At 41.9% G+C, this 13,906-nt stretch overlaps 1 protein-coding gene across 1 annotated transcript; it reads right to left on the bottom strand.

The window, feature by feature from the left end:
- Positions 1-727: 727 nt before the first annotated feature.
- On the bottom strand, positions 728-13,149 carry cdt1 (chromatin licensing and DNA replication factor 1). The gene is made up of 11 exons (XM_022253087.2): positions 12,284-13,149; positions 11,136-11,495; positions 9,301-9,488; positions 8,644-8,844; positions 7,968-8,125; positions 6,438-6,583; positions 5,243-5,431; positions 4,203-4,364; positions 3,294-3,406; positions 2,579-2,667; positions 728-2,108 (listed from the first exon to the last, which is right to left on the bottom strand). The coding sequence occupies exons 1-11, from the start codon at positions 13,025-13,027 to the stop codon at positions 1,939-1,941; spliced, it is 2,520 nt and encodes an 839-aa protein (XP_022108779.2). The 5' UTR covers positions 13,028-13,149; the 3' UTR covers positions 728-1,938.
- Between the last annotated feature and the right edge of the window lie 757 nt (positions 13,150-13,906).

Genomic DNA, 13,906 nt, shown 5'->3' with positions numbered 1-13,906 from the left:
AGCAAGAAAGTTCACAAATAAATGGGCCTTATGAAAACCACGGCCTAAATTGCAAGGCATGATTCCCTCAAGGCCAAGTCTTAATTGCCCCCTCCAAGGCGCTAAATTCAAGCCTAAAGGCAGCCCCAGCATCAACAACCGGCACAACACTTGTGGTGTTGGCTAAAGAAATGCTATCTTCGGTTTTGTGTCCATCTGCTACGGGGCTACGCTTTATCGGGTTACGCCTTCAAAAATAGTTCCCCGCTACAGTGTCTGTACGTCACTCGAGTCTTTTCCACGGAAAGGGCAAACCACCCTTTTTTGTAGCTTTCTAAGGAAACTTTCAAGAAAATTGGTGACTTCATCCTCTTTCATCCCCCCCCCTTTTTATTCATCTAATTTTTGCAGGGGGAAGTCCCCCAACACCTGGGCTTCAGTATTAACATTGGGAATTAATTATTATATTTCAGTTTTTGGCTGTGTTTGCATGCACTTTTGTTTTTATGTGGCACTTTTCTATCTAACAACTTCTCGAACTTCAACAGTAAGGGGAAGATGAATCCGATTAGAAAACCCCTACTCGCATGCGCGCTCTCGTCAAAATCCAGGTAGGTGCGCCCTCTGTTGGATTTAACCAGAGAGTAAAGGACTAAGAAGTTCAGGACTCGTGCCAGGACAACTACTCAGTTGTGAATGTAGAACGCACCACCCTGAAAGATGAAAGGGAAGACGTTCAAACGCTACATTTCTCTTCGTACAGTAACAGTTTTATTCCACAAGTAAACAAGCTCAGAGTTACAACAACAGTCAAACGATTATGAGGATCAAGGTTCATTTTTTTTTAAATCGAAAGTATGCATTTACCTGTTGTGCATGACAAAGCATTGCAGGTGGATTTACCTCCCTGACAGTACCAACCATTTCAAAGCAATCAACGTTCAATCAAACAAAATTTCAATGTCAATAAAGCTAAAGGGGGAGAGCTGGGGAGGTTAATACAGTTTCAAAAAGGTTGTGAGTTAAGCCAACTCTGCCATCATCACTAATAAGGAGTTAGTTTACTACGGTTCTCACAATCTTGCAATTAAAAAACTTTCTTTACATAATTCGAGCTGATTTCCTTTCACATTTTCACAAAGTTAAAAGATTAAAACTAAAGGACACATTTTGATTTTCATAACATGGAACTGCACACGTGCACAGCTAAACATGATACCAATCTGCAGATACATCGGTACATGTATAACATTTTAGGGCATTTCTGAAATAATTTGAGAAAAAGACCACAAATTCCTGTAGATACGCCTAAATCGAACAAAAGAAGTTTTGGCACGTGTTTACATTCAGCTATAAAGTTTATCACAAAATACATGAGTCTGACTATTTAAAGGTTTACTTTTTACACAAATTAAAAGTACATTTTTTCACACGAATACTGTTCCCACTTTCCAATAGTTCTGTATCAAAAACCCTTGAATTAATATTTTGCGTTCTTTGCTAAGCACCAACAAGTAAAGAAGCATTTGAACTTGTACTGCGGCCAGTTTACGTGTGGCCACAAAGCAGATGCAAAGTAGAGCAAATATCTGTCCAGGAAACCAAATTTTGTTTTCATTTCCGCAGTGAAAGCTTCATGACATCAATTTCATATTCTTTGGGGTGCTGTGCGTACATAATGCAAGAACAAACTCCTCTAGTCGAGTTGAATCCCTTTTAAAAGTTTTTACATATGAACTCTTAGGTCACACAAAGCTCCCCATAACTCTTAATTAACTGAATTCTCCTACAACAGACAATGAACCTGCACATATTAAAACATGGACAAAAAACTGGACGCATCCAAACAAAATCTGGCCTCATGTGTACTTTAAGTTAGATGATGACCCCAAATCAACCCATTTTGTTAGGGCCCGTGATTCTTCTCACATACAGCCCCTTCTGCAGATGTTTTGACCTTTAACCCTTGACCTGTTTGTTCTCCTTGAGCAGTTGGTTCACCCTGTCGTTTATCTGACTCATGTCTTTGGTTTTGTCCATCTTTAGATAGTGATCCTTGCGCACTACGACTTTGCTCAGCCACTGCGGCAGGACCTCCACCATGAGACTAACATGCTTCTCAACTTGAGCTGTAAAGGATAAACAAAAAAAAACCAGGTCTCTTATGCTAGCAGGTGGCATGGTCTTAGCAAATTTAACATGGTTAATGAAGCCAGCAGACTTGTTAAAAATAACAGAGTAAATCACACCGTCAGAAAACGTGACCCATCAGCCAAAAATGCAAGGGCACGGTGCCACACTGTGCAGTAACAAGAATCTGATATTTTTTTTACCACAAATCTCTAATTCCTCACGTCCCTAATTTTCTGATCAGCACAGAAACAGATCTGATTAACAAGAAGAAGACACAGGGATTTCTTTTCAAAATGCCACTCCCGAATTTGAAGCTGATTCTCCTCTCACTGACAGTTTGACAATGTGATTGATAACACAGTCAGTTCACGTTTCTCAGACACCGATCACGAGGCGTTTCATAAGGTGGTGGCAAAACTCAATCAAAGAAGCAATAACTACGACAACGGGGTATTTACGACTTTACCTTTAGAAAGCACAGACGGGTAACTATCGGCTAACTTTTGAATGACGGCTTCAACGGGTAGGGCAGCTTTCTTCTCCGAGAGGAAAAATCTGATCAGGAAAGTCAAGGGCAAATGACTAAATTTAATTCGTTTTAGTTTACAAATTTGGAAAAAAAGATAAAAAGATGATAGCTGTATTGTAGCACGTAAACTAAAAGCATTTTAGGAGCAGAGTCTGAAATAAACCTTTTCGGTGACTTGAACTCAATTTAAGCAGCAAATCTACAAATAATATTACAAGTGACATACATTTAGTTAGTGGCATTCAAACCATCCGAATACTATTGTTAGTGTTTATGCTCCAACTATGGCATGAGTCCCAACTACAGTTGGACTGGTCCCCTTGCAGCGCCCGTAGTCGGGCTGGCCCAACTACAGTGGGTAAGTTTCTACAGGAAATTTCTCGATATTCTCCTAGATTCTGCAACTCACACCCAACAGAATTCATCCAAACTTTGCGGCAGTTGATCCATAATACAAAGAAGAACTAGAGTCTGTGAGAACGAGTTACTGACAAGAATGAAATCACGTCAGATCGTGGTATGGCACGCAATGGCACTCTATGCTACAGTCGGCCAGTTCCTAGTAGCGACTTTATGGTCTGCAAAGCATAGGCACAAGGATCTTGAATGGCTGTGACAAATTCCAACGACTCTGACGATGCATAAAGGATACACTCTGAGAATGCGGCAGAGTTCTGGCAGGCGTTCTAGCATGGCAATTCTCTCCTGGTCAGCTGGGTTGCGAGTCATCATGGCCGTCAGATTGTGTGCCTCCTTGGCCCGGATCTAAAAGACACAACAGAATATAACAATTGCTTGTACTAATATTAATGAATTTACAATGCACACAGTATCTAACAGTATCGATCATTCAAAGATGGCAATACGTTGTTTTGATCCCTGCTCACAGGGCTCACAACATGTGACCATTCCCAAGACCATCTCAGCTCCCTGCAGAGAGCAAAGCCCTAAATTCACCTAAACACCTAAATTCCATAACCACCTCTGCCCTCACAGGAACCCATTCACTGCAGGTTGACAGAGGCATATAGGGGTGAAATGATTTGCCCAAGGCATCTTGTTATTTGCAATGAAGCCTCCCTTTCCCTCGTCCATCGACTCAACCCTACAAAATAAAACAAGTACCGATAGTGAAACGTGAGAGCCCATCACTTGCTCTTATGGTCATTAGCTATTCTGTGTACAGTGCCTTTCCAACTTTAAGCAAAGAGAACTTATACTCCAAATCCTGTAAGTGACAGCATTTAGAGAATTCACTAGGGTTCTAACAGAAATCCGAAAAACCAAATCCCAGGACTTTTCTGTTTGGCATTATGAACTGAATTACTGCCATAGCCACTGCAACAGACTGACAAAGATTTAGCCTTTGAATTTATAATTATTCCAGCTATTCCATCAGTAGCAGCCCATAAAAAATAATCCTTCCATGATTTTGATTTCCATGACTTTTCTATGACTTTTGTAGGACAATGTTTTCCCTGGGATATTTAAGGAATTTCCATGACCGTGGACAACCCGCTCACAAACTCCAGGGAGGGGGAGACACAGCAAGTCCCTATACCTTGTCTAACAGGGACTGGCTGACACCACTGACTGCTTTTATATGTTGGTTGGCTTCAGGTTCCCGCTTGACGTTGACAGCCTGCTGCTCAGCCGTCTGTTTGTCTTTCTCTGCTTTCAAGAGAGCTGAATTTGTAGCTACAACCTCAAGAGCCTTGGCAACCTACAAGAAGAAAAATCCGAAATGACCTACACAATGTACACGTGTAACAGAAGAGGCAACCGGGGGAAAAAATATGGCGACCGAGGATATTAGCTTACATGTATTTAACCCCTTCACTACGGAGGACTGCTACTACCACACTGATGCATGAGGATTAGTGCATACCACACATACAGTCTATTCACCATGCAGCTGCTGGTTCAATGGGGCCTGCTGCTGGACAAAGCCCTCCATTCAGGGCATACCACAGCCCAGCAGTTGCAGTCAAAATGAAGGGGTTGAAGCAGTGAATGAGAAGTATTAAGGTGCCTCTCCATAAGCGCGTCAACACTTGCGTCAAGTGTTGTGTGTCCGTCAAAAGTGCTCCCGGGGTGATTTTGACGGCCGAACGCAACACGTATGTGTGTTACATTAATGGAGTCAATTTTTGTGTCCGTCAAAGTGAAACGCATGAATGCATTGTGTAGGCAACGCAGCCAAAAATGTACATACATGTATGGAAAGGCACCTTTCCTGGACGAATACTTTCCAATGTAAAGTATGAAAGTCCTGATACAAAATTATTTTACAGTACGCTGATGTACGGATGACATCAGACTTCCTCTACATGTGCTCTATGGGAGCCAATGGGGATCACAGATTCCTAAAGCATGATGTTATCAGTATATTTATAGGCCAATTCATTGTAAAGGCCATACTGAAAACAGGTGATAAAACTTTTAAGTTTTTGTCACCAATCCACGCAACATGTTCGAAAATGAAAATGCAACAAAATTCAGCAAGGTCTAGAGAGAGAAACTAAGTCAATCCATGCACATTTTACTTCCACAATCCACGCATAAAATTAAGACAACTCTTTTCCAGAAAGTGACACTTACCCGAGGGTTCATCATCACGCGAGCCTTGTCGAGAACGTCCTTGGCTGTACTGTAAGTTGCCACCAGCGGGGGTTTGGGCAAGGCGGCTGGCTCAATGTCAGGTATCTGGTCCAAGGGAAACTTGGGATGCCACCGGGTCAGCTTGTCGCTTGGCACAGACAGAGGGCGCTCCAACTTAGACAAGAATTCCTTGGAAAATATGAAAAGCACGGGAAATGGTGCAGTCGACTACATGTAGGTCATGACTGATAATACATGTACATGCACCACAACAAACAGAACCCAAACTCAGGTGAAAATTTTGCAACACTCAGGTTTTTGGGTGTAGTTATTTTGGCGGTCTAGTGAGAAAAAACACAGGACAAATGATCAAGTAACCATTGGTGAAGTTCCCAAACACTAATCCTTTGTTGGTGCTGTTGAAATATTGGTAACATTCTATATATCAATTTCAATTGACATTATCAATATTGCAATAACGTTATTGACTGATATTGAAAATTGGAAATGCTGATACATGTACCTTAGAATTAGAAATACTGAAAACTCAGTCAAAAATCCAAATACACGTAAGTCTTTGATTTAAATAAAAATGCAGTTGTGGCCTGTATATCATTTTAATTAACCCTCAACCCCAGGCCCTTTTTGCTAGGAATCCTCCAAAATTCTGTTATTTTGGGGGTGAAAAAATTGGATTCTCCCTCAATCCTCCGAAATCCCCCAAAACTTCTTGTAAATGTTACTTGGAGGTGTGCCTACTGCCTCAGTCCTTCAAAATCCTCCGGCAATTCCTCAATTATGTTGAAGTAGTGTGAATGGCATTCTTGAGCAGTGCGGTTCATTCAAAAGAAATATATCGAGCTGAATTTATGCATGACTAAGCAAAAACAACACAAGGTCTAACCAAGGACTTTCATGCATGGCATCCTTCGCAATCAGCCATGCACTTTAGCGATTCACCCTCAATCGTCCAAAATCCTCCAAAACTCCCCGAAGGAGTTAGGTTAGATGTTACGTAAATATGTCAATACTAAACAGAAACTTGAATCTTCAACCCAAAATTTGAAAGTGGAACTTAAAGCCCCATGTACTGCTACAGAGAATGTGCTGGACAGTAAAAAATGACTCCCCAAAAACGAGGCGTTGGATTTGATAAAAAATTTGGAGTGGTTACCATTGCGACCATCTGACTTACTTTGTGATGCTCCTTGACAATATCTACCAAGTTGTTATGAAAGATGCTGCGTCTGGCAATCAGCATGGAAGGCGTGAACTTGCTGATGAGCTTGGACACGGCGTTGCTATGGGAAATGTTCCTTATGGGTTCACTGCTTTCTTGACCTGAAGGGTAAAAATATTGATGGAAACATGCAGTTGATACAGTGTGTTCAGCTCAACTGGTATGCGTTACAACAATACAAATACAATGACAAGAAGGTGCTAGTTTTCAATTTTGAATCAATGTACACACGAGGGCGCTATTTTGATGTTGTCACATGAGGCACTCCTTGTCAAAACAGCACAAGAATACCGTAGTACAAAAATCAAGCCTTGAAAATCACCCAGCAGCAATATTTTGAAGAAATATTGGCCACTACTTTTGCCCAAACAGAAGAATTGGACAGTAGCAAGACACTGCTGCTGATGCCTTATGATCAGCCAGTTTCTTCTGCGCAGTTTCGATCAGAGGAACCAACTTTTCCAACTCTTTGGCTCGTTTCTCCTCGAGACTGTTAATCCGCGTTGACTCAAATTCAAGCTTAATCATCCGCTTATTGTGTTCGTCTTGGCCACGACTAATCTCCATCAAGGCATGTTTGACATACTGCTGGAAAATGTCGTCAGTGGTCAGCAGTTTGCCAGTGTATGATTCCGGGGTACGGACAGAGCTGTGATCGGTCAAGTGTGGCGACAGCGTTGGCGGTGCAGGCTCGTGCTTGTGGTCGAGTTTGTGCTCGGTTTCGCGCTCTTGCTCATGTGGTTTCACAGATTTTTGTCCGTCCGCCTGGCATAATGAGGATCAAAACTCTTCACAGAGGAGGTCTATGATACGTATTCAGTTCCCTTGGGTAGGTTGATGAGTCGAAAGCGAATTTGAAATTTACAATTTTCCCGAGATCAAGTGAAACGTATCCGGTGTTCACTGAACCATATCAGACGTTTCGTTGATTGGCTCCCCCAGAAAGTCGGGCGAAAAACACCAAAAAACATAAACACTGCTGAACAAAATGTCCAAGACCTTCGCTCGAGGTCCAAAAAGGCCTTAATAAATATAACGCCCTCTGTAGTTTGAATTAATTCATTCTGGCCGAAAGGGGGAATGCAAAGGTCTTGGAACCAAGACTGAGGATTTCTCAGGGCATCCCCACTACAAACAACAAAATACTGCACAACCGACACAAGAACCCAGCTGGATGCAGCAGCTTGACAACCAACATTAGTGTGCTAAGCAGTGCCACGACATTGGGCCCAGGTCAGAAATTTAACAACTGCTTCTTGCCACTGAAGTGATGGAATGTTTTTGTTTGAAGTGATTCAGACATGAAAATATAATTTTGAATCCCTCATTCAATGATTTCAGTAGAAAGTAACTGATATTTTGGCAGAAAACAAACATTAGCCAATTGAAATTACTATGACTCACACAGCATGAGGGCGCTATTTTAAGTGGGTACATTTTAAGCAAACACAAAATGTTGAGGCTATGATTTCCATTTTCACTTACCAGCTGATGTTCCAACTCCTGATCCTGTATTAGCCTCTAGGACCAACTCGTAGTTAGGCTTTTGGTTGACCCCTGTTCTTCCAATCTTCTCCTGCCTCAGAAAGTACGCGGTGGGGTAGACCGTCTTGATTTGGCCCAGATGCTGGTGTTCAAATGTCCTGAAGGCGATCCGGTCAAAAGTTGATGTACATTTACGTATATCTCAGCTTTCTTCTTGGCAGATTGTGTCAAAATACTGATGTAACTACATGTACTGGGCCTAGTGGACCTTTCCATTATGCAAATAAGGCAGGTGCATGCCCATTACTGCCACCGGTTGGCAAAGTTGCTTAAATCTAGGACGTAACAATAAAAATCTCCATATGCTACCAACGCATGACGTTAAGGCCAAAATTAACATCTGAAGCAAACAGTTGATGGTACGTTACTAATTTGGCAACCCTAGTTATTTAAACAAGAAAATAGACATATTTTCTGCTGAAACTTATCTCACAAAAACTGTTCAATCTCATGCTAAATGATCCGCCGTTTCCAAAGGTAAAGAGAGGACCTTCACTCTTCAAAACCAGTCTTTCTAACTAAAAGCAGACCACTACAAGTGCACAGCAGGATAAAGAAGCCTGGTAAGGTATAAGAATTTAGTATTGCAGAAAGTCACGCACAACATGTCGCCCACCTTCGGCACATTTCTTGCACCGCTTGCTTCAGCTTGGGGAAGGCGCACGTCTCCGACCGGTTGTGCAGCATGCTGACCACGGTGTCCGTGCTGCGGAACATCTCCTCCAGACATTTGTACTTGTAGGGCAGAATGAGGGTGGGCGGGGCCGAGCTGGCAAGGGCGTGGTACTTCTGGTAGGCGGGCACTGCTGGCTCCTCCCTGCATGAACAGAGAAATAAAAGCCTGCTCAGAAGGTTCCAACATTTCATTTTTAACGGATAAACAGTGATGCTCGTATTACCAATCTTCACAAAGTTTGGACACGGGACAGTTAAATCTGGAAGGATCTAGTTGGAAGTCAAGCCAAAGGCTTCCACAAGCATTCTTTTGTCACTGTTCACCTTGTTCCTGTGACTGGGCTTGTGGAAGAACTTGTGAAGGAATTGACTCAAATATAAATGGGTTAACATGGTTAAGAGTATTTAGTAATAACCCTACACATGTACATGAAAATTTCACAGTTAGAACTTTTTCAAAATCATCAACCTTTTTTCAAAATCATTAACCAATCTACCATCAACTTACGCGTGGTTTGAACATGTTGAAATTGTTTTAACAATAAAAATCTGTAAAAAACCACAAGGACATGATGGAGAATGAAGACTTCTCTCTTACATCCTAATTTTGCCTGCTGCAGGTTTACTGGTTCCAGCAGTGACGTCACTGTTGACTGACGGAGCAGGCTTTGGGATGTTCTTGGCTCGGTCAGCACACTGCTTCACTTGGGCTAGTCTGGCTTGCAGGTCGCTCAGCTTGCAGGATTGTGACAGACGCTCCTTCATCGCGGCTGGCGTCAACTTAGTCTGAGAAGATGAATCACCCATATATGTCCCATTCAGTTTAAAAATTCATGCATACTTCACCACTTGCTGCCGGGGAACCCCGTTTCGAGCACCATGGGTTTATATGCAGAGCCGGGTTGCCTGAAATCGGACAAAAGAGCTGGTCCGTGTAACAAAAGACAATACTTGGAACACAAGACCTGCTGAGGGGAATTGCGATCATTTTTTGGTTTGCATTTTTCGAAGGTAATCCGTCACTGTTTTTAAACAGTACACCACTGTTTGGGGCATAGTGCGCCAACGGATTAGCACCACGGACAAAAGTGCTCCAGGGCCATATTGATGAGCGACACAGCACCGCTGCATGCTAATCCAGCCATGTTTGAAAAGACGCCACTCGCATTCACTGGGGACAAAGGAAATCACGCAACACCTCACAATTCTAGGCTCTCTACACAGGGAGGCAGGCCTGGCTGAATTACTCAGTAGTCAGTGAAGGTGCCTGAAAGCTTAGAGTAGCCACCAAGCAGTCATTCATGTGGGTGTACATTTGTGAATGGCCATTAAATGAAATGATGAATTTTTGATGAATTTTGAAAAATGAAAATCTTGTTCACTGCAATTTAAAAGCACCCGGCAGCAAGTGGAAAGTACACCGTATCTTGGCAGTATCTGCCATTCAGGGCATAATTGACCAAATCAGATCTCAGACTAGCAGTGAAATGGCTGGAGGAGGAATGTTGAGACAAGTAAAAAGATTTTGGAAAACAGGATAAGAGAGAATATGGAAGATACAGGTTACTGGAAACTATTTGAAAGTACATGTAGGCAACATAAATTGAAAGGAATTTCATACACAAAGGCCGCTGATTTTTTTCCCTTAAGTGTCCTATTACACATGGCTAACTGAAAGCAATAAAATGTCCAGTGTGCTAAAAAGTCAAAAGTAGCAGAGAAATACAGAGATATTCACTTAGAATTATCTCTCAGAATTGTCAGACTAGTCTCATGAAGTTTTTGCACAGGGTGTCAACTACATGTAGCATCAGTATATATAATTCTTTCCAGTACATCCATCTGAATCCAAAACTGTCTAAACTACACGGGGAAAAACTTGTTTTACTGAAAAAAAATTGGAAAATAATTGGGACATATGGCAGGGAAAATTAAGCACGTTCATGAATGGCTGAATAATCTTGCTGTCTTTTGTGCTTGGTGTTGCCAGATCGGTTTTTCATCAGGTAGGATTTTTATCACAGCCAAATAATCGTGAATTTTTGGCAGACAGAAAACCCCACTTTTTATATTTTCTCATTTATTGTGCTAAACGATCCAACACTGGCAAAAAACAAACGAAAATCCACTACAGTGATCCAAGAGGGTTAAAATTCCAACCATGTACTGATTGAACTGTAAACAATCTTGTTATTTTGGCCTAATCTGTGAAGTTTGAACCCGTTCATCTTGTAATCTGAGACCTTTTGTTTGTTTTGCAATATTATACATACATGCATAGCTCTGAATGAAATGTTTCAACACATGTATCTGCACTCACATTTGTCCTTGTCCCAACTGAAAATGATTGTCAGTGATTTATAGAAATTCTTGTTTTAAATTGAAATTTTGAAGAGTAATCTATCACCTGTGAAACTTCAGGTTTCCATGTACCTTTTGTTTTCCGTCAAAATTACTTCTGCCGCCTTCCACAGCTGTGTTTAAGGGGCTGCTCCCAACATCCTCAACTGCTTCGTGTATCCGATCTCTCAACCTTTCATTAACCTTTGACCCCTTGGCATCGGCAGATGCCACAGACCGACTTGTCCTCTCAATAAATGCCTGCAGCATCCCGTCTTGTGGGTTGGCGGCCTGGCTTGGGCCCGCTGAGCGTGTGGTCACCTCTGGTTTAGCAGGTGTCATCTTGGTAAATGTAGCACTTGTTTCACGTGACTCGCACTGGATGGCAGTGACTCCATTTGAATTGTCCTTGTAGCAGAGATGGGGTGAATCTACGCCCTCTTTGGTTGAAAACTGGTACAAAAATGAGCCCGAAAAATTCAAAGTTTATTTGCCAATGCAAACTCAAGAAATGCATGTAAACTGCAAAACAGTTCCAAGCTAAGAGAGGCAGAGTGAGGAGCCCAAGACATTGTAGATTGTAGGGTAGTTTAAAACTATGACCTAAAATGGCTTTTCCTTCAACAAATTCAGTTTGGAAAGCGTTCCATGTAGGGATATCAGTGATGATTTATTAAAAAGGTCACTGCAGGACTTCAGACACGTTGTTTGCTTTGAGATCTTTTCATTTGGCAGTGAAAATATTGAGGTATTTCCTAAGAAAACACTGAGGATTTTTCAGACCCGTCTCATAGGTTTTGTTCACGAGGTGTCAAGTGTCAAGCATATTAGAACTTCTACTTTCATGACTTTATGTCTGTAGTCAGGGTTTTTTGCACAGCCAATCAAATTTTTGCAAATTGAAATATTTCATTTGTGTTTTTGTTCAATTTGCTGTAATGTTTCAGCAAAGCACCCTGTAACATGGAAACACCCATATACTCCATTGCAGGTTGGTGGAACAAGCCAAATATGGAATAGACCATCCAAATATGGTAATACTCCAGACGGACACACTGATGACCAATTTTTTTTTGCTGCAGAAAAAACATCCAAAAACACTCTGGTTGAATGTTGAGCTGCAGTGTTCGTACAACATCAATTCCTTTTATTTGAGGACGGTGAACTTGTAAAATATGGTACCACCATTGTGAAAATATCAAACTTTTTCAAGTTAGAAAAAAATCAAAGGAAATTCTCACTATGTCTTTTGAAGGTCTGGTGTCGGTATCTGATTCCTCAAATTTTGCAAACTGTTGCAATGATGCGTCCAGTCTTTTCTTGGCTGATCTTCCTTCATTCGTCCTTTTTGATACCTGTCGTCCGGCTGCACGGACTTTTCTACGGGACACTCTAGACGATTCAGTCGTGCTGGTCATCTGGCGCAGAGAGTCGTCTGTTACCAAAGTGACATCGGTGCTTCCAATTCTACATCTCTTCTTTCTGCTGGGTGCTTCGAGAATCTGCTGAGACCGCTTTGTTGGTGTTGACGGGGGAGAGTGATGTTTAACAAATTCTGCAATTTGAATCGAACCGCTGACGCTGAAGTCAGTTTTTACCTCCGTTGAGGGTTGTGGACTGCAAGTAACCTTCTCTAAACATGCTAAATGTTTGTCTAAGGGTCCCTTCTTCTTTGAGTTTCTCGTCGCACTTGCTCGGGATTTTCTGGCAGATTTGGGCCGCCCCGTGGAAGCAATGCCCTTCGAACACTGCAAAACTGTATCTTCTAGCAATACTGCTCGATCAACTTGCGGAAGTACCTGTTTGGTGAAGGCATCTAGGCCTGCTTTCAAGTGTAACTTCTCGTCGGATTGTTCGAGTCCCGAATCTGTCTTGTCCGTCTCTTGGCAGGATGTACTGAGCTGAAGTTTCCGTCTTTTGGGTGGTTGGGAATCGTCAATTCGTTTCCGACGAGTGTAATAACTAGTCACCTTTACTTGTGCCATTTCAAATCAATCTGTGAGACTAAAAAATGGGACTTACAGACGAAAAATTAATGGAAATCTTTGCTCTTGCAGGCACATCAACTAAGGAACTAGATAAAAAACAAATTGCCGCGAGCGCAGTCACGTGTGGTGGATTCGTCAACTTCAAAATAGGGATGGTCTCTTTGAATTAACGAGAGAATGTAGACAAATGAAGATACACTTCAATTGAACAGCGCTGATTTTCATTAAACTCATGAATCCACAAAGTTTTAAGTGAGATCCTGTTTACATTATTTAAACTGGTTAAACTTAAATGAAGGACAAATATGTACATAAGTTTACGATTCACTTTCAGTGAATGGGCATGGCCAGACGTAGTCCCATTTCCTGACGTGACAGTTCCTTATATATTAGCAACTTCGTACCAATGGAGGTCTTTTGGGGAAGGGAACCAGACTAGAGTAAATTTGGGGCATTTAAAACCATTCATTCATCACTTATTTTCCTTACGAACAATACAAACATGATAAAAAAAAATTGGTGTGTTATTCGGTCTTTTCGCGGTTTAGATGACTATTATGGTATTGACCAGGATATTGTACAGTCTGGAGGGGAAGAGGTGCAGTCTGGAAAGGAGGGGGGGGGACTGGAAAATGCATACGACTTCCTAATTCGTTCGGGCTTGTATTCCGTGCGAGATATCAAAGTTATGTCGCTTTGAGCTATTGCTTCATCTTCAAGCCTTAGAAGCAGTTATTTTCAACAGCAACATTTTCAACAGTTGGAGAATGTTTTCTCTCGTAGACCTACTCGTCCAAGCCGCCCGTATCAAGGACGGAAGGGGGCAGCAGCCTGGGCCATGCCCCCCCCAACAGAAAATTTCAGAAATGCCAGGGT

This window comes from Acanthaster planci, linkage group LG06, assembly GCF_054643075.1.
Source record: "Acanthaster planci isolate LZ-2023a linkage group LG06, COTS_SCS, whole genome shotgun sequence".
NCBI classification, from domain to species: Eukaryota; Metazoa; Echinodermata; class Asteroidea; order Valvatida; family Acanthasteridae; genus Acanthaster; species Acanthaster planci.
The sequence above is the reverse complement of the archived record's forward strand: the minus strand, read 5'-3'. Positions and strand labels throughout refer to the sequence as shown.